The sequence below is a fragment of the Corvus hawaiiensis genome, chromosome 7 (assembly GCF_020740725.1).
Source record: "Corvus hawaiiensis isolate bCorHaw1 chromosome 7, bCorHaw1.pri.cur, whole genome shotgun sequence".
Taxonomy (NCBI): domain Eukaryota; kingdom Metazoa; phylum Chordata; class Aves; order Passeriformes; family Corvidae; genus Corvus; species Corvus hawaiiensis.
The window spans coordinates 15,917,853-15,939,448 of record NC_063219.1 but is presented as its reverse complement, the minus strand read 5'-3'; the positions used below and the strand labels follow the sequence as shown (position 1 = coordinate 15,939,448).

Sequence of the window (21,596 nt, the reverse complement as noted above, 5' to 3'; positions counted from 1 at the left end):
AAACGCCAAATTGTTACTGAGTCGGGTACTGGAGGGTTAACGAGGCAACAGGGAAAAAAAAAATCCAGCAAGTTAAATAGAACATTTTCATGATACTGATGCTTTCTCAAATTGCAAGTGACATTTGGGAGAGAAATACTTTGCAAGCTGCAGAATCACTAGGCCCTCTTTCAAACACTGATTTCCATAAATGTTCCTTCTGCCTAGCAAGTACATCTGTTTGAAGGCACCCTTGACTAAGTGTTGTCCTAGTTAGATATCTTTCCAAGAACTTTCCAGTATCATAGAATCATAGAAACATAGAATGGTTAGGGTTAGAAGAGACCTTAAAGATCATCTGGTTCCAATCTCCCCTGCTACGGGCAGGGAAATATCACAATTCAATATCATAATTTGGCAATTAAAATGTGAATTAAACCTGGACTAATTTTACAGAAATATTTTGTAGCAGTGTTGCAACATTAATGAGATTTTGCAGCAGTAAAGCCTTAACCTTTTTGAAAATAGTTGTCCAAACCACCTCAAAGGCAGTTAGAAGGTTAAGATGCCAATACTGTAAAACTCGTGCTGGAAAGGCCTTTCTCACACTCACGTGCAGCCAGTGAAATAACAGATATTCAAATATGAAACGGATTCCTTCATTCAGTGTTCAGAGATAAACAAAGTGTCTTTCAAAGTGGTTTAATCAATGGCTAAATATCCCAAAATTAATAGGATAGCTCTGGAAGTTGGAACCTTGTCCTGGCATCAGAAGGAAAATCTGAATGCTATTGCCTTTTTTGAAGGGCAGAGTGGCACAGATACAATGGGCCAGAGGAATGGTTATAATGAGACAAAAGGATTTTCCTCCTGTTAAGTTCCTGATCCAGGTGTATACGTGCAATCAAGACATGGCTCATATCACTTAACTCTTGCGGTTAATCTTACAGTAGAAGACAAGGGTAGAATAGCAACAGCAATCTAATATCCTCAAGAATTTTCTTTTACTAAAATATTATTTTTATAGGTGAATATTATATACAAAAACTTTGGTTTGGACCCCTCTTGGCAAGAACTGTCTAGCCTCTGCTTCAGTCTGATATGGAAGTCCTTTCTCAAGAAAACTTCTCAATCTAAAAAGGAATCTTGGCTGGTGAAGACACTGGGCTACACTTAAGTAGTATTGGAGTTAACATACAGCTTTAAACACTGGATACTTAGAAGCAAAATGCTTCCTTCAAACAGTAGAATAAAAATGTGTAATGCCTGGGAACCTTTCCTTGCCCACCCTGAAGCCAAAGGCATTTTAAGTGAGAAAAGGCTTAACATAAGTTATTGACTGTCATTTATTGTGTATATAGGAGCAAAAACATCCAGAGTCACCTCTAAATTTTTTCTTTCCAAAGTCTTCTGGACTTGTTTCATAGCTCTGCAAACAGAAATCAGACACTATTTCTTCCCAGCTGTTTCATTTGTTGTTTTTTGTTCATTGGGGTTTTTTTAAACAACTGTATTCAGAGTGAAGACAAATGATCAAAAAGCCATTGACAGCAATGCCCATTTTCTTTTAGTCAGTATTTACTTTTGCCTAGCAAGCTGATAGTGAGGAGACTTCCACTGCTGGTATTAAATTTAAGGTGTTTAGAAATAAAAATGCTTTCACAGATTAATTTCAGTTCCCAAATAAAATTTAAAATACTGTGATATTTCAAGGCAATTGCAATAGCCTGCCTACTATAGGCATATGGAGTATGCAAGAGTGGTCCTAAAGAAGGTTAAAAACTAAAGGAAAAAAGCAGTTTCAGAGTTCAAGGCCAGGCTGGATGGGGCTTTGAGCAGCCTGGTCTAGTGGAAGGCATCCTTGCCTATGGCAGGGCAGTTGGAACTGAGTTGTCTTTAAGGTCCCTTCCAACCCAAGTCATTCCATGATGATATTCTAAGCCTGAACTGATTCAGTACATCTTTCAACAGCCAGGACCTCTGCAGATACTAAAGCTTCCTTGCCTGATCACACCTCCCATGCTCTGATGTGAAAGTAAAAAATTCTCACCTACCCACTCCTGCAAATCTATCTCAGTAAATATGATATAAAATACCTAATTCCAGGCTATGAAAAGCAAAAATGATTTAAGGATTATTTTTTTCTTCCTCGTTCCCTCTGCATCGAGAGAAGTTTAGCCTGGAAGAACTGTAAAAATGAAATAAAGTTCACAGCCTGAATAGTAGTTTTGAATCTCTCTCTGGAAAATTTTCAGCTGAGCTTTTTCCTCTAGAAAAGACACATGTACGCATTTATTCAAAGCAGCAGAGTCTGAGAAAAGAAGTAAATTGAACTTCACAGTACTTCTCTTACCATGATGCCAGTGTGAATCATTATGTAATGCACAGTTTGAGTAACGTCAGCTGCATGGATCAGATTGTGATAGGGATTTTTGTATTTGCTGTAACCAACTTCAAGCGCTTCAGCAAAAGAAATAAGATTGGGAACAGGGATCTACAGAGAAGAAAACATTAAAATAATTGGATTTTTCCTGCAACAGCTGCAAAGTCAAGCATGCAATGAATGAATTACATATAATATACCATAGAATCTAGTGAGCAAACAAAAAAAGAAAAATTTTAAATATAAAGGTCTAATATCATACATGCACCAGTGAGTCTCCACACAATTTCTGTAGATGTTATATCTCTCTACATACACCATGCACAAGACACCGTAGAGCTATCAACCAAATGGTTTTCAAGATGTGTCTGTCTGCACCAGGAATGCATAGATTGCACATACAATACAGGCATGACAGATAGGAGTCTAACAACAGGATTATCTCCTTTTCTTCACCAGTTTTGCCTTGCTTGAGACAAGGTTTGCTTTAATCTCATAGTATGACTTTCCTTCCTCCAGGCAACATGTGAAGTACAGGTACAATCTGGTCCCACTTATTTTTGCATTGTGCTGGTTTTGGCAGGGACGGAGTTAATAGTCTTCATAGTAGTTGGTATGGGTCAATGTTTTGGATTTGTGCTGTAAACAGAGCTGATAACTCCAGGATGTTTTAGTTACTGCTGAGCAGCGGTTGCACAGAGTCAAGGCCTTTTCTGCTCCCCATCCCACCCACCACTGGGTAGCCTGGGGTGCACAAGAAGTTGGGAAGGGACACAGCCGGGACAGCTGGCCCCGCTGACCCAAGGGACAATGCTCCCTACGGCCCCATGGTCAGCAACACCCGCCTGGGGGAGCCTGGGTGGGGGCTGCTGCCTGGGGCCTGCCTGGGCACCGCTCAGCTGCTGCTGAGCAGTTGTCTGCATTTCCATCATTTCTTCTTGGGTTTTATTTCTCTCTTAGATATTAATTTTCTATATTATTATTATCACCATCATTATTAAACTGTACATATCTCAACCCACAAGTTTTCTCACTTTTACGCCTCCAATTCTCTTCCCCCCATCCTGCTGGGGAGAGGAGTGAGAAGTGACTGTGTGGTGCTTATTTGCTGCCTGGGGATAAACCACATCACCCATTTAATGAAATTACATTTCCCTTAATAATTTTTTCTTTATTTAAAAACCCTGCAATGCAAACAATGGGACTGAGAATGGGCTTAAGCCCACTCTGCCATTAGCATTGTGTACTTCATGTCTATGTTAAAATGGCAGCCCTGGTGTGGTTCTGACTTCAAGTACATAAAACCTGTTGCAAAAAGCTGGGTTACCAGCCTAAAATTAAAACATTCAAAGAATTTCAGGGTGAGACAGCCTCTTCAAAAGAAACACTGAGTTTTCTCAGTGAAGAGATTTTGAAACTTTTGAAAACTTTCATTTGGTACTATAATAATGATAAATTTATTATTGTGATCCATTTTTTATCTCAGCCTTTCAAAGTTGTCTGTAAGGACTCCATATTGTATTGCAAACCCCTACAAACACCTTGGAAAAGCAATTTTTCTCTTTATATATCCCCCCAGATTGTTTAGGAGAGGAAGATTCAGCTGAAGCCCCTGCACAGTGGTGATCAACATACTAAGATCTAGACCATGAAAAAAGTATTTAGGACTAACTACGGTTTTCTGCCTTGTTAGTAATGTTTGGTCCGTAAAGCTGGGAGACTGATTCAGGCCTGTTGAGTAAATAGCCTGTATACATAATCTATTTGTGTGACACAAATGACATGACAAGGGTATACACAGCTCTCCATTTTTTGGGTTGCAGAAAAATTTGCATGTTCTGGGTGAAGTCTCATTTGGTAGAACTATTGGCATATTACGATATTTGCCATATTCTTTGAAATTCTGCACTGCATTGTACAATAAAAGAAAAACATTTCAATGCTGGGTTTCTTGTATTTTAAATTTGACACATGTATTCTTGCATATATATTTTTATTCATGGTTAGTTCCTGACCTTGAAACGGCTCAAAAGGTCATATCGGGTTAACAGCTCATACATCATAAATTTCAGACTGTGCTCTCCACTCGCTTCATTTAGGGCAAATACGTCAAAAGACCACTTATCAACATCCTGTAGAGGAGGGAAAAAGAAAAAAACACAAAAATAAAAAAATACCCCCAACAACCCAAAAACATTTCATTTCCATCCGTTTAGCTAGTTTTCCATTTAATCACTGGAAAAGATACTTTGGAGTTTTTCAGAGGGAAGAGGGAGAGTTTGGTGGTTTTGCTGTCCAACTCTTTCAAACTCCTAATGTAGATAACACATTAATGGCTACTTCAATATTAATGATGAAAACAATTGTGTCAGTTATGAATAAAATACTTGCAACATGACTGAATCAACTTTGCATGCTTTGCATCAAAGGTCTTAATCTTTCAAGTTTAGCTTTCTCAGTACAAATTGTCTATAGAACCTTATGGAGATAATCTGAATACCACCCTTCAAACAGGCTATTGTGCAATGTCATTAACACTGATGTCATTAACCATAAAGCAATTTAAGAATAACAGTGTTTGGCTTTCAGGGAAAAAGTTGAGGTACTTCATTTTCAAGAAATACCAGTTTTTAATTGCATTCATAGACATCGGAACTCAGCTTACTATAAAAGATCATCTTTTGGCTGAACTAGAGTAATACCTTAAATTTACAGCAAATACTGTACTTGTTCCATAAGCTTCAGCTTCTTTTGTTAGCTCTATCCCAATACTATCTCCTTTTTCTTTCCTAAAAAAGAAACAAATGCTGCTGTCTGAGACGCTGATTACGATACCACTGCGAGCTGATAAAACTGTCTCACATTTCTATAAGAATTTCTATACAAACTTCATTCTATTGCTCTAATGCAATCTAAATTAAATCACAATTAATCAGAATCATATGTTGGTTTTGAATTTTAACTATTATTTTCTCTGTTCTGTGTGCTCAGTTCTGTAGTACTAACTATGGCTAGGGTACGTTCAGAAGAAAAATATTCATCTGACCTTAGAAGTCACTAAACATAAGTGCAAATACATTCAAATTCCACAACGATTAAACTTCTTTCACCTTAAATGTGACTATGACTTCTGCTGGATAAGCCAAACCAACCATGCTTGAAGTTTTTCGGTACATCCTAAAAGAACAAATAAAATATTAAGAAATAGCACTCCTTTAAAACCATACTGAAACAGTTTATCTTTTTTTGTCTTTCACAGTTCGTGAAATAAGAAGAATCTATCTAAGGGTCTGGCCCCAAAGATTTATGTAATCTTTTATGACGTTGTGAGAAAAACCCCTTTGCAGGTATGTTACTCTTTAATGTTACAACAGCCTTCAGTACAATTTAGTGTAGAAGTTACAAAGCCATTTAGTTCATGCCCAGAATTTTCCAAGGCCTAGGAGATTTTACAAATTTAGAGATTTCATCTGGAATTCTGTATAGAAAAATAGAGTGGCTGCAGAAATTGAAGCATAACTTCTGGCTCAAAGATTTGCTTCAGGTTCATCCCACCGTTTAAAGGATCTCCAATGACAGGCACTGTGGTTAAATGCAGTACTTGTTGTAACAAGAAAACAAAGCCCTCACCTCTCTACAAAAATCCCAGCCTGTACAGCGTGCACAATGCTCCGGAATTTGGGCTTTTCCTCAGGTCTCCTCTTCACTATTCCCATTTCTCTTGTGAATGTAGAAGCTAACCAGTCCCGCACCTCCAGTGGGACTGAATCTGACTGGATGTCAGAGAGTTCATCTTCAGTGTCCAAAAGTTTCCTACAAAAAATTAATACAAGGTAACCAACAAGACTTCAGACCTAATAAGAAGAGTACTGACAGGCGAACAGCAAACAAAACTTGATTTTAGAGGAGCGGAGGTTGACTATAGTACCGATTCAGCACATCACTAAATGTCTTCTCTGGCAGACGGACTGAGACCAAGGGGAAGCTGTGCACAGCAGATATCTTCTCTCTCTCCCACTGCTCATGTTCCAGAAGGTAAAAGAAATAAAATGCAAGTTATTCAACTGGAGACAAGAAATTATTTTTCTACTAAGTTGTCAGAGCTGTGGTGGATTTAAGTGTAATCAATGAGCCATAAAATCCCAAGAAGACATCTAAAACAGCAACTGACAGAAATGGCAGCAGGGTTGCTGCTATAACTGAGAACACCACTGGTCTATTGATGTGTCCCCCAAAATGGTACAAGAAGTGTTTTGATATTTACATGCAAAAGTAAATGATGCTCAATAGCAATGATGTGGTGAACGGATGTCAATGAATGCCCTGTACACATGCTCATCATGCTGTTCCAGCACAATAAAAGCATTAAAGAGAATTAATTCCTTTATTGAAGAGAATTAATTCCTTCTATGTAGACATCCATATTTCTGTTGAAGACAGGGTAACAAAGTCATAGCAGTAAAAGTATTATACAAGATTGGATTGCAAGCCAGCTTTCACAGTTGTTAGCAGTTCAAAAAGCTAGAAAAGTTATATATAGCTCTTGCAAACCAGAAGAAGTATTAAAAAGAAACTTCAACAAAAGTGAATTAGAGGCCATCAGTTTATTTAGAAGAAACATGTAACTAAATATTCTCTTTAAACAGACTCAACGCTTCCATTCCACACTTCTATAAATCTTTTCCTTGCAGTTATTTGCTCTTATCACTCAGACTGCTGGGGTTTCCAGGAACCAAATCCCTTATTTAGTCAGATATCAAGTTTTCCTTCATTCAGTTATGCAAGAAACCCCAGAGCTAGGATGACCTGAATACATGCAAAACACGCCACCCTTTCAAAATATTTTCTTGAAAGTGGTACCAATTGAATTGCAGGCATTATTTGATTACATAGATCTGTTTCTCTAGTGCTGCCTTTCTGAAACACAGATGATTGAGGAAAGCCTGAGTATGGTATAGTTCAAAAGAATCCCCACATAAATTTAATACTATCTGAGGGATTATAGGAAGATGTCTAATAGGAAGCATATCAGAAGAATCACATAAATTATTGGTGAACAGTGAGCATAGTGTATTTGTGCTCAGTTTCAGCAGCTCATCTGGCTTACAGTATATTTTTTGAGATTTTTCAGCTGGGGTAAAAAAAATTAAAATGCACCCCTCATCCTTCCCCAGTTTACTGAAAGAACAGCAGAAACATTCCTATTTTTCAGAGGCATAGAATTACCAGACTAGGAAGGCTCTTTAACATGGAGTACAAGAAGATCAGAATGAACAAAAATTATGAAAATTTCTGACAGTGAGACAACAGCCAAAAATCAGAAACTTAATTTGGAAGAGCAGGACTTGTGTGGAGGAAAGGATTTGAGCAAGTTATCTTGCAAAACTGAACCACAGCTGAGACTGGGCATAGGTCAAAGGCTGTAAACTGGCTTTATTTCCTAAACGAAAACCTATGTTACAGTCCACTTAAATCTGTACTAGTCTAACACTATTATCAAATATCCCTGGAGAAATCAGCACATTTATATTTCTGAAGAATATTTGACATTTGATGTATTTTTAGTATAATAAGGAAAAAACCTTATAATCCCTAAAACATATTTTTGTTACTATTCCAACTGTTACTCAAATGAGATGAAAATATTCCCCCAATTAGAGAACTATGGGCATTGGGCTACCGCAGAGCAGATGCCAGGATATTCCACATCACCTGTGGGGCAGGAAGCAGAGCTCTACATCAGTTTGCTATAAGCAGATGCAGATCTAAATTTGGGACCAAGCCCTGAGCTCTGCAGATATGAGCCACTGGAGTACAAATTAAGACTAGTAAGACACACGGCAGTCTCTCTAATGTTTTTAACCATTCATCTGTAATGTAGGAGGACTATTCAGTCTGTAAATGACAGTAGCAGGAGTTACTTCATGAAGACAGAACAGAGAAAATAGTATTTGAAGTAAGTGTTCATTTGTTCCGTAATTTTCATGAGGCCACTGCTCTCTGAAAAGAGATGACTGAACAACATGCCAGGGAGGAGAGAGCTTCAGTGGCTCTGCTTCTAACTTAAATAACTAGGAAAGCAAGTGCAACACATAATTAATTTGTGGGCACAAAATCTTACAGATGCCTCAACACATACGATTAATAACTTCTCAAAAAGGATTCATTTCTTTCAGGTGCCTAATTGAAACTACATTCAAGGAGAGGAAACAAGGACTTGTCATTCATCTCACTCCAAACCATTCTAGCATTCTATGCCTTAAAAAAAAAAAAAAAAAAAAAAAAAGAGGATGAAGACCAAATAATATCTAAAGACAGGTTCAAAACAAAGGCACACATTCAAAGCACTGAACTTCCTATGAAATATTACAGGGATTTTTGCAAGATTTTGCAATCTAACTTGTAATTGTAAATTGCAAAATATAATTTTTAAACTGTAATTTTGTGACATTTCAAAAAATGCAAAACTGCCACATAGGTTCAAAAATGTCATGGGACAAATTAATGAACTTGTGACAAGGCTAGAACTTCTGGCTTAGCAAATATTTGGAATGGAGTGACTACAAGGCCCATAGCCCCATCCTCCAAATCAACCAACCTGAAGACCAGAGATAGTAGGCATTTTAAAGCTAAATAGATGTTCCACAGTCAGTCTTAAAGCAAAACTCTACTGAGATAAACTTCATTCAACTGGGAGGCATGAACTCAAACATCCCAGCTCAATTAATTAAATGTATATATACTAATAGATGCCAAGGCACACACTTTAATTTTTCTTCCATGAAGCTAAGGAACACCCAAAAATGCTAGAAAACAAAACAACAAAAATAGTTCTAACAAAATGTGCCACAGAAAATGCTTCTTTTTTCAACACAAAGTCAGAATTTCAGGGTTACATACACTTATTTTGCTCATATATCATTAGCTTGTTAAATAGGTGCAATACGAGGAAGGGATATACGTGGGAAGGAGAGGGGGAGGCTTGGGTTATTTAATTCTATTCATTCCATGAGTAGAACCTTCATTGACAGTTGTGGGAATAAGTAAGACATGGCCCATGGCATTTCAGCTTAGCAATCAATTAATATTGCAGTCATAGTAACTAATAACCTGATCTTCTTGTCACAGTACTGTGTTTTTTGCCAAAAATAATTTTTCAAAATTCAAGTAGGGATAATTTCTAGTTCTCTTTTCATTTAATTAGAATTTTAAATATAGCAATACACTAGTCAGAAGTATATTTCTTTTCCCTTGGGAATAGATCAGATGTACTATGGAGGAGAAAAAAAGAAAAGAAAATTTAAAAAATTAAAATTAGATAATGGCTATGGGGGAAAAAATCCATCTTTGTTGATCAGTCATGCTGCCTAACAGAGGTAGTGAAAGATTTCCAGAGGAGAGATTGAGAAGGTAGTATTAGCTATTTGCCAGTTAGTGAATTAATTAAGCCCTTAAGAGTGAATTAAAGAAAGTCCTCTTCTAGGTCTAGGATGCAGAAGAATTTATGGTCTAAATAGTCAGTTCATATTTTAACCAATTATTTAGTTCTATTAGCTCACTATCTTCCTGAATAAGCATGAATCAATACACTCAATCAATATTTCCATCCTCTGTAGCCCATTACAATTTCCACTAACATCCACTAAAAGTTTCTCTTGATTCTCATGAAGGATAAACAAATTGTAAAAAATAATGAGGGGCATATTTAGTACATAAAGGTCTTTCTAAAGGAAATTATGAATTTGCCAACATGTTGTACTAATAAAATTAGCACATTCTTAGAAGAATTTTCCTCATATGAAGAATTACCAATTAATTAAAATAAATGGAAAATAATTTTGTGTGAGTACAGGCATTACGACAGAAGTAATGTAGGAAGGCCCATTGTTACTGGAAATGTTCCCTTGCTGATAGGTATTGCCTATTCAGAAATACACAGGTATATACCAGAGGACAACAACAATCTTAAGATTCAGCTCAGGATACTCATGATTAAAAAATACCATTTTTCAGAGTACAGCTGTGAGCCACTGTCTTTTCTCTTCTTTTCTTTTCCCTTTCCTTTCCTTTTCAGTTGCTTTGATATGGTATTCTGGGACTTCTGTAAGGCAGGGACTAATTCAGGGCATGACTTAGAAATAAATCAGCAGCAAGAACTTTGAAACAGAAAAATTCAATAACTTTGGAAAAGGGATGCTGGGCATTTATTAAATACCCTAACTCAACTGAGAGGCTTTAGTCAGAATTTAATAGATTCTCATTGATTTTAAATGCTTTTTTTTAATATAAATTGAACGCTTTTGTAAGCTTTCCTCTCAGAAAAAAAACCCAGAAAAAAATAAAACCAAAAAACCAAGCCACGTTAGCTTAGTACAAAAGATTTCAAAGGCTTATTTTAAGCTTTTATAAGGGCGGAATGTACTGAATTAATCTCAACACAATAAGCTTTTTCTCAATAGCAGCTTTTGCAAAAGTATCAATTGTAGATTCCCTTAATGGATAAAGTGAATTATTTACTTCAAATAGTACATTTGTTTCTGACATATTCAGGCAGAGCACATTTAACCATAGACTGGCTATGGAGGACAGCATTACATGCTCAGCAAACTTGACCGAATATTCAAGATTAAAATTTAACTTCTTGCTTAAATAATTGCCACTTCAAATCTCTCCCCAGCTAAGCCAGCTCTGAGAGGAATCACACAGACCGTATTTTTCATGTGGCAAATAATTACCAAATAGAACAGCCCATTCCACCTGTTTTATCCTTGGCATTAGGCAGATTATGTTCTTTAACATTCACAGATTTTTTCCCAAAAAGGTAATTTTAAGGAGAAATATATTCTAGATCTTTAAAAATAAATTACATCATTGACTGAATAGCCCACTGTTCTGTGAATGTATAAATGAACAAATTAATCTGTCTTTTCAGGTTGAGATTTGGAATAAATATTTTTTAAAGTTTTGAAAAATATGTACTTATCTTTGATGTAAGAAAATTGAACTTTCTCAATCTTTGCACCATCAAAGACATTTTTCTGGTGTGACCAACACTGCTGGTGTCCCTGCATAGATATCGGTGTCTGAATTGGCACAGTTTCTGCCATAACCAGAGCCTTACAAGCAGTGAAACCTCTGTGACTCACAAAGATACCACATCTGGTATGCTACAGGTGAGAACAGAGTGCCAATGGTCCTGCAATGTCAAGGAACAGTTTCCTGCTGTGAGATGCTCAGTAGCAACTTATGGAGTGCTAGCTCAGAGACTTGCAACACTGATACTAAAATACAGCTTGTGAAAATTATATATGATAAGAAACATTAAAGGTAGATCCTTCACTGACTTTGGCTCTCATTTAAAATAGGAAGCTGCTAAATGTATATTGATGGCTAGAAGAGAGTGAAAGAAAGCACAAGGTTATCAAATAAGTATCATCACAGTTTATTATTTTTTGAGATATTAATTCCTAGCCTAAGATGGAGTAGCTGCCATGGGTTTGAAGAACTTGAAAACACCAGGTAACAGCCTTCTCCAGCTTGCAAACATAACCCAAACTGCATACTGAAAGCTGCCCAAGAACAGGCTATACTGACCATTCTTCACCTCAGAATCTCCTGGAAATGGGAGAATTTCATTAAGTTGTTGGGCTGTTGCTGAGCTCCATTCCCACTTCCACAACACCCAGCTCTGGGAGCACCAGGATCCAGTCAAGCATTTGTTCCTTTCTGTCTCCTTGCATCTTACGTGGCAAAGATACACACGCGCATGTTCCTATCACAGATATTTCCACGGTGCGCTTGAAGGGTCACACAGACATTTGGTGAGAAGAAATGACAAAATTCATTGTCTTGCAATTTAAACTATCTCCTTTTTGTCCAAAATTTGAGGATGTGTTTGTCCCTGTTTAAGTCCCAAAACCACAAAAAAATATTTGGAGCATTGCTGGAGTAGTACAGTGGAAATTCAGTGTAGTCCAAGGTGTTTATTACAACAGCAGTCCCAAAGTTCAGGTTTAATGACCTCCTTTTTAGCTAACATTATACATATCATAATGTGTACTTTTTTTCTAAATAAGAGCTTTTTATCAAGAACTGTGTTTGCCATTGTAGTGTCACTGAAATACATTCACTATTTCCAGAGCTCTCATGCAAATATATATTTCTACAATGTCACCCTTAATGACATTTCCTTTCTCTTCATGAACCTGTATTTGTTATTTTGCCTTGTTGAATCAAAGATGCTCAAAAAACCTGCCAGCTATATAATACAGAGCTACTTCATGCATTACTGAAATGCAGTCTCTTCTAAGTCAAAAGTTCTCAAGAGGTTAAAGCCTTAATTAAAAGGGCATTATGCAGCCTGAAACAAACAAAACCCCTGTATGGAACTGCAACAGCACAGATAAATATCCTCCTGAAATAAAGTATACTTTCTGAAATATTAAGGCATTTAAAAATAAAACATAATTGGAATAAACTGCTCTGATTTTACTCAGAACAACATAAAAGTATTCTCCACAATAAATTATTATTATTATTATTATTATTATTATTAAGCTTTGGAATACATTTTTTTCCTTTCGTCTTGTAATTTCCATCTAGATTTTATTTGACTTATTTTCTTTTCAGTTAGTGTGAATGAAAAGCTGCATTTACAAGGAACGGAACAGCTGTCATGACTGAATTATCAGGCTGTATTTATTTCCTGTTTGACTCTAAATATCCTTCTTCCATTGCCTTGAGCCAAGTGGCAGGTACTAATGGAGAAAATTCTTCAAGATTTGTCAGAATTATTTATAACACCTATTAAGTTTGAACTTCTTCCACAGAGCAGATCTGCTGAGGGACTGGAACTGTGACAGTTTCACTGATTGTTTTCAGCTGATGGTGAACCTCTGCTTCATCTATCAGAGTGTTAGATCTCTTTCACAGAAGAGTTTAGTGCAGCTCTGAAAGATGCAGCAGTCCAATAAAGAGCTTGTTAAACAAGCTTATTGAGTGACATGGGGCCACAGATAATGAAACTCACAGGAAAGCAGCACTTACTTGATGCCTGATGTCTGTGCTTTCCAACTTTCCATCAGCTCAGAACCTTATAGAGATAGTATTATATATGTCATACATTATATGGCAGTCACTGCCCCAAACCAATTTTTCCTCACTTTGGAAGGTTATCCCTACTGCCTATCCCTGTTCCTAAGAAGACTACTCTCAGAACATAAATAAAATCTGTTGTGTTGTTTCTCTGCTTTTGCCCCTAACACAGCTCCATATCATTTTAGAAAGCTCAAGAATGTCAATGAGTATGTGTAAATAGTTACAAAAAATGCTCAGATAAATGGCTATAGTGTAGAGAAACAGAGAAGCAGATAAAGGGAAAGTCAGAGGACCTGAAAAAAATATTTCATCCTCTGCTAAAGGGTGTGAATTCTACAGATATTTGCAGCTGACTGTTGCACTTTAAATAAAGATTCAATATGCCATTAACTTATATGTTTGAATGTTCTTCTATGTGCACACACAACTTTATAATATGATACAGGCTTTTCAAGAAACTCAAATGAAATAATGGTATACCAGGACAAAAAATGGCTATCTTCTACTGGAAGAAATTGGAACTGCTCACTGAAAAAAACCCCAGGCTTAAAAAGAGAAAAGTGGTTTTGCCAGAATAATGCCAGAGATTTAATTTTTAAGTAGCACAAATGGTTTCCTGGAGCTGTGGAAGAGACCAGGTTCTTCCTTGATCCTTGGCTACATTACTGACCATGTTCTGTGAGATGTGTCATACTTGGATCTCTTTATTGACTTTAGTTTTTACTCTTCTTTTTGCTTTTTTCTTCTCTGTGCTTGTGAAGAATTGCAGGAGGTCCTTCAGCTATAGGTGAGGGACCACTGTCAGGACCATTTTATTATCTTGTTTCATAGAATATATATCATAACAGAAAGATGAGTTAAGAGGATTCAAGTAACAAACTCTCTGTTTATTGCTATTCCTAATCTGTAGAGTGCTATTCCTGTCTGCAGAGATATTTAAAAGACCTTTCCCTCAGCTGATATTGAGGTCTGTCGCCCAGAAAAGTGGAGAAGAAGAGAACGCCACAGACAGGATTCAATTTTAGATCACTGGTTGAAACTGTGGTCTTCCTCTGCTAGGATAAGCAATGGGTCAGTAAATCTACCAGGACAAAATCCAGGGATCAAGACTGGGCTTAAAATAGAAATCATGGGTATTTTCATGCGTGTTGGAGACACTGACCGAACAGCAATTCATGTGTAAGAAACTTACTGAAGTTAATTGAACTTCGCCATGTATAAAATTGCAAGTTCAGGCTCAGCAGAAATGGGCCATTTTGCTTATGATCTAAACTATTATTTCTAATCTACTAATGAGTGCAATTAACTCAGTTCCAGACTCCCACAGAAGTAGCTCTGTGCAAGACAAAGAACCTGCATTCTCTGGGGGGAACAAGGAGAAATGCAACCACACAAGCTAACTCAGCCTCCATTGGTATTTGACTCGATACACTGCTTTGTTCATTAAGGATTGGCTTCCCAGGAACTCGAGAGACCTTCTTTGTGCATTTAGATTTTTGAGTGTAGACTTAGACTACAGAATGCTGGTCATGCTATTTGAAACGTGATTATCTTTGCAGCTTGCCATGGAAAAGAGCCTACTATGAAAGTACCAGTGGCAACTATGGTGTTTCTCAGCCTCACAATAAATATCTCAGTTTAAAATTGTTTTTAATGGGGAAGTGTCAAAATTTAAAATAGAACCATACATAATATTGCCCAACTAAGACATGGAGGCTCAGTCTCTATTTTTAGGATAAATTTAACACAAAGACCACCAGGTTAAAAAAACCGCATCATACTGATTCTGAATTTCATGGAGACTGCATTAGTCCAAGGAAGAGAAATCAAAATCCAAATCAAATAGTGTAAACCAAAATGAACAATAAGGAGATACAATATTGAAGTACAAACCACTAAAATTAAAAGAATAAAAATAGAAGAGTAGGTTTCATTATAGTCTCACTTTTAAATATTACTTAAAGCATAATTTGACTTATGTGTCTACATACATATACTTCATAAATATAGCTATAGGTATGGAAAGATATACATAAAATATATGCTTAATGCATATTTATATAAGGAATGCTATCAAAAATTTGGTAGGCCTACAAACTCTAAAGTTGTTTTGGTGAAATCAAGTATTCAAAAAATAAGAGCAAAACAAGATACCTGTCTCAAGTATATCCTGATTTAGTACCGTGAAAAATCAAAATACTCTGTAAAATACTGGATGAAATAAATAACCATTATTAAACATTGTTATGCAATGAGCTACGGAAGAGCAAAACTGTGTTGATACACTGCAGTGGAATTTTTGAAAATAGTCACCATTAGGAGGTCAGAGTGGCCTTAGGATTAGCAAAGTAACCTGAGAACTGTGAAAAGCACTATAAAATTTTATATGTTTGGGTTTTTCTGGGCAGTTTAGTAATCTTGCTATCAAGTGGTATGAGGGCAATTAGCTTACTTAAAGATTTGCTTACAGCAAAAACAATGCACCCATTGCTGCCAGAGCCTATGTATTGTCAGTGGTACCAGTTTTCTTTGTGCCTGAAATGTCTGCTATTTGTCATGATATTCCCACACAGAGGCAGAAAGACTGGATTCCTCATTGCAACACTACGACTCATTTCCACAGAAGCCACCTCAGTTTAGAAACTAAGTAAATCTCAATTTATTTTCCTGATCCTGGTGCTATTACTCAGAAAGAGCTATGAATACTACACCCATTTAATCCCAGTGTTTGGGAGGTCTATGGAGAAATAATTAGTGGTTTATCTCTGAAGCAGTACTTCAAGCACTGTATCAGCTACGTAGATTTGCAAGGGGAGGGGAGGACACACACCACAGAGTGTTAGGTCCATAAAATAATTCTTAAATGTAGAACTGGGACATACACTGCACGCTCCAGTGGTACTGGGGAAGTTTTGGCAGACATCTTTACAAGACCATTCTGCTTAGAAAAAGCTTAGAAAGGCCAGCTTGCATAAGAAAAACAGTAAGTTAGCTAGCTAATTTCAATACTGTCCATATCTTAAAATTCTTTCAAGAAGCCAAATACTTAGAACTTCTATTTTAATTGGAATTAACCCACATGATTGCCAGTAATACTGCCAGTAATAAACAGAAACTAAGCATCAAACATTAGAAAATAAATCACAGCTTTTCATTCATTTGTGTATTTACTGACCAGTTATTCGGACTCATTTCTGTGAGCACTTCTTTCCAGACAAGTAACATCTGACCTTTGGAATCTTACTTGCTTTAACCTTGCCACTAAAAGACCCAAGAGCCACATACGCTCCTTCTAATGTGTACAGACCTTCAGCTCATGCCAGCCACAATTGCATGCAAAATTTTAAAACACAATTTGCAACATTCTTTTCATTTTGTTTTCCCCTCAGACTTACCTGGTTTCATCAATATAAACTGCCTCCAGCACAGATGCTGCATATTCAATATTCTTTTTTAAATCCACCACATTAATGTCACCCTTCTCTAGCTGCTTTACCAAGCATCTTAATCTGTGAAAAAAAAGAAAAAACAAAAGCCATCAATGCAACAATTCTATCAAATTTGAGTGACTTCATTTTCTTATTGAAACATTGGAACAAACACAACAATGTAGAGGCAGGGACTATCACTGCATTTCTTGTCTCATTTTAAGAAAACCTAGCTCTTTAGAGGGCATTTAACAACAACTGGTTTTATGTTTTTATAGCTTGCTAAATTTGTAAAGTGTACTAAAAAATTGCTTATACATTCCAGAAAGTCAGAGAGGACTTATTAACCATCATCAAAGCAATTTCCTATTCGTTTGTGACATTACTATTATGCCTCAGTCTCTAATTTTTTAAAATAAAAAATAAAACTTTGTGTGTTGCCATAATTTTTCCATGCTTAGGTGGTTAATTATATATTTTTTTAATATCCACAGTATACTATTTGCTTCACTCAAATGTCTTTAATTTTTATTTAGGCCTCCAGCATGTTTTTGCTGTAGAATTTGTATTCTTATTAATATGACCTAATATGGAAGTCTGTTGTTTCTGTGCTTATAGAAAATTCATCATTATACCAGAGGAAAGGCAGTGCCTATGGCAGTAGAAAAATCCAAATTTTCCCAAGTGTGTTTTTAACTTTTAGTTTCAAGAACTTTGTTTTACAGTACAAACGTGGATACACCCAAAGGGGATTTTGTAATGCATCGACTCATGTCTCTGCAGCAATACACTCACACAGACTCCTTGAATACCAAATTTTTCCTAAACTCTGCTGACAAGAGCACTTCTGCTCAATTTAACCATACAGAGTAGATAAAGCACTGGAGTGAAATGAAAACCTTATCAGTAACAGTGCAGAGCTGCGACTAAATGGATGTTTAAAGCATAGGTATTTTCTTTCTTTCGGTGCTTTATCTCTGAGTAGAAATAATCTGCAGTTTTGTATCATGTAAGATAAAGATTTCTGTAATTAAGGATATACCATTATTGTAACAACTTTCAGTAAATAATATTTTTTATGTGCATGAAAAAATTGTGAAACAAGCATTTAGATAAAAAGTGCATTGAAATTGAGTCAGCAATAAGATGACTTCTTTCAGAAAAAGATCATATTTAGGACATGAATGAGCATACATAAAATATGCAAATGTTACATGAAGAGGAGACTGAGGGGAGACCTCATTGCAGTTACAACTTCTTCATGAGGGGAAGAGGAGGGACAGACACTCATCTCTTCTCTGTGGTGATCAATGACAGGACTCAAGGGAATGGCCTGAAGTTGTGTCAGGGGAGGTTTAGGTTGGATATTAGGAAAAGGTTCTTAAACCAGAGAGTGTTTGGGCACTGGAACAGGCTCCCCAGGGAAGTGGTCACAACACCAATCCTGACAGAGTTCAAGCGTTTGGACAATGCTCCCAGGCACACAGGCTGACTCTTGGGAATATCCTGTGCAGGGCCAGGAGTTGGACTCAATGACCCTTGTGGGTCCTTTCCAACTCAACTTATTCTGTGATAATAATATATCTTATACATATATCTGATATATTATTTTCATTGGGTGCATACAATATCTGATTGGATCTAATTAAAATGTATAAATTAGAAAAATACTGTGATATTCAAAAACAATTTCATAAACTTGGAAAGTACTGTTCTGTCATAAAACCACTTTCATGTTTTTCTTTATATTTCTTTGGCCTAAGTACAATTATGTTCAAGTGTGTAAGGATAATTTTAGCAAATGGAGTTTTAAGACCAACCTCCTCAGTTCTCTAAAGCCTTAATTCAATTCAAATTAGCCTAGAACATGCAACAAAAAAGGCTCTTAGGAACCATATTTACTTGGTATTTTACACAGTGCATTGCGTATCAATGGAATGGGAAATGTAGTGTTAAAAAATTTTCTCAGAGAAATGAAGTGGGCAGATGAAATACTCTAGGAGCTCATCTCCGACGCAGAAATAACCATATGCATGGGAGACATTTCCAGTACATAACTTCTTCCATTTCACAGGTACCTGTAGACTGAAGAAGGTTATTCATAGACATCTCCCAGAACCCAACACACACTGCAACTCTGCTGTGATGTGTGCTCCTCAGTACTGCACACAAACACACACACAGCCCCTCCTGCGCACCGATGCCAAAATGCCCAGGTGGGTCTGGCAGCATCAGTGCCACTACTTGCAAAATAGCTGTAGGGTGTTTCTGTCACTTCCACTGTTCCCTTCATATTTGACTGAGCACATCTCCAAATCACACTTTCCAGAGGGGGAGCACAAATAAATTTGAAAACTTGTTCTCAAATATAGAAAAACACACAAAAATAAATTTGTAACGCTGCACAGCAGGGGGCCAGGCTCTAGTAGAAAAACATCAGCTTAAAACAGCTTCAAATTCTACAATTTCCAGTGGTTCCATACTATCTGAGGGGATAGATCAGATGACAGGTATTTGGAATAATTTTTATGCTTGCAGGTGGAAATGAGTCCCTGGGGGAGCCTTTAAGCCGTAACGATCTTGCAACATCTCGCTGCAAAGGTGACAGTCAGCAGGTTAACTTGCCCTGTGGGTACAGTTCATACTCTAGGAGGAATGCAGAACACAGTTAACAGACTGGATGATTTGGAAACACTGCTCAGGCAAATTTAAAGGGATTCTGAAGATGTTGCAGATTCACAGAAGTCCACAAGTGACCTTATCTCATGCACCAATCTTTGTGAAGACGTCCTCAAGAGTCTTTAGCTGACCCAGTGCCGATCTATCAGAGAATCAAGGGATAATTTGGTTGCAAGGGACCTCTACCTGATACAAGCTCTTGCTCAAGACAGGGCTAACCACAAAGAAAGGTATAACTTCAAAGTTAGATAAAATTACTCACAGGTTTTTCTGTTCAAGCTTTCAATGCATGGAGATATCAAAAACTCTTGGGACAACCAGTTTCAATGGCCAATCAGCCTCATGGTGCATTATGTTTTCACAATATCTAACTGGAATGTCCTTTGTGGCAATCTGTGTGTCCAGACTTTGCTGTGCAGTTCCAAGAAAAAAATGTCTCTGTCTATGTTACAACTTCCCACTAGGAAGGTGGACAAGGCAATAAAATCCTTCCATATTGTCACTGATCACACGCTTGTCGTGTGATACTAATGAAGTCTACCCCAGAAGTCAGAAAAATGGACTTCCAACACAGCAAAATTAAGTGGGTTAGAGCAATATATGAATGGTCTGAACATATTCAACATCTTCTGAATTAAAGTGAATAGCCACAGAGTTTAGGAGCTGACATTGCAGTAATGAAACTAATAATTTAGCGAAGAATAAATATGTCAATTTATAAGACTAAGCAACAAGTGTTAGTACACTCATAGCCCACCATTCCACAAGACAAAGAAACTTGTGAAAAGGACAAGGAAAAGTAACAAAAAAGAATGATTGCTCTAGCTGTATTGGGAGGGTTTTAATTTATTTGCTTTCTTTTAATTGTGATAAATTGAAAACAAACATTAGAAATACTATTTGAAATCCTAAATGTTACTTAAAACTGGAAGCAATTGCATTACCCTGCCTGTGAACTGTGCTACTAAGAAATAATAGACAGCAAAAAGAAAAAACCGGAGGAGCTATTTTGTGAAAGAGAAAAAAAGACTATTTGAACTGGCTTATAACGCAAAGAAAATTGTATGCAGAACTAATGTGATATAAAACATGAAGAAAAGAAGATTCTTTCTCTCGGAACCCCTGAAAACTGCATTATAAAACTAGCAGCCCCAGTTTGTAAGGGAAAGAGAGACATCTGCAATTGATAAAGAAAGTGGGTGGAGAACCATCTTCTGTCATCTTGGGTAAACATCATTAAGAGTGCTGTGGAATCAAATGCATTCATGGACAATCCAAATGCACTCTGCTCCCACCTCTCTTCAATAATGTGTCTGTGACATTACCAGGGCCCATGTTTCCCCAGTCCTCACCTCTCTGTGCAGCTGATGCCAGTGTCCAGCTGTGGGCAAATGCTTTGAAACCCACCCAGCAACACAGGAAGATCAGAGGAAACAAGGATTTTACTGGGAGATGAAGAAGCATTTCTTGATTAACAATATCAAAATTACAACTCAATTGTTCCCAACTTCCTCATTAAATTGTCCCATGTCCAAACTGAAGTTTTGTTAAATCTACTGTAGCTTTCTGGGGTTTTACCAAATTAACTGAGGGTAGATTTTGTGATGGTATGATGTTTCAAAAAGTTTCCTATGACAGTTTCAGTAACTACAAAAAGGAAAAAGAAGAACAATAAAAAACCGTAAGGAATCAAATATGACTTTTTGCAATGTAATCATAAGAAAGTCTTATTTTCCAAGTAAAGTCCAATGATAGAAGTATGTTTGGAAATACTAATATTGTCCTAAACACAGGCTGAAGTGCTAACAAAGAAAGGTGCAGGGGTGGGATTACTTAAAAAAGGGGATTTTAAAGTAGAGAGGCAGACTAGTTGGACAATTTCAATTTCAGATTAAATTTAAAAACTGCCACTTTTATTTCCAAGGTAAAGTAAATTACTAGTAATCACTGAGAATAAATCAAAGTTAAAGACTCAGTTTAAGCGTCTTTAAGAACCAGAAGAGGAAAATTCAGCCTGTAATAAACTACTG

The 21,596-nt window shown here is 36.8% G+C and overlaps 1 protein-coding gene across 6 annotated transcripts in view; it reads right to left on the bottom strand.

The window, feature by feature from the left end:
• The window catches only part of PDE1A (phosphodiesterase 1A), a 179,370-nt gene that overhangs the window by 38,446 nt on the left and 119,328 nt on the right, over positions 1 to 21,596 (bottom strand). For all 6 annotated transcript variants that reach the window (XM_048309070.1, XM_048309071.1, XM_048309069.1 and 3 more), the window contains 5 exons: positions 16,855 to 16,968; positions 5,993 to 6,175; positions 5,473 to 5,539; positions 4,378 to 4,494; positions 2,333 to 2,473 (listed from right to left, as the gene is read on the bottom strand). In XM_048309070.1, the coding sequence (XP_048165027.1) occupies positions 2,333 to 2,473; positions 4,378 to 4,494; positions 5,473 to 5,539; positions 5,993 to 6,175; positions 16,855 to 16,968 (622 nt within the window). The remainder of the gene's footprint in view (positions 1 to 2,332; positions 2,474 to 4,377; positions 4,495 to 5,472; positions 5,540 to 5,992; positions 6,176 to 16,854; positions 16,969 to 21,596) is intronic.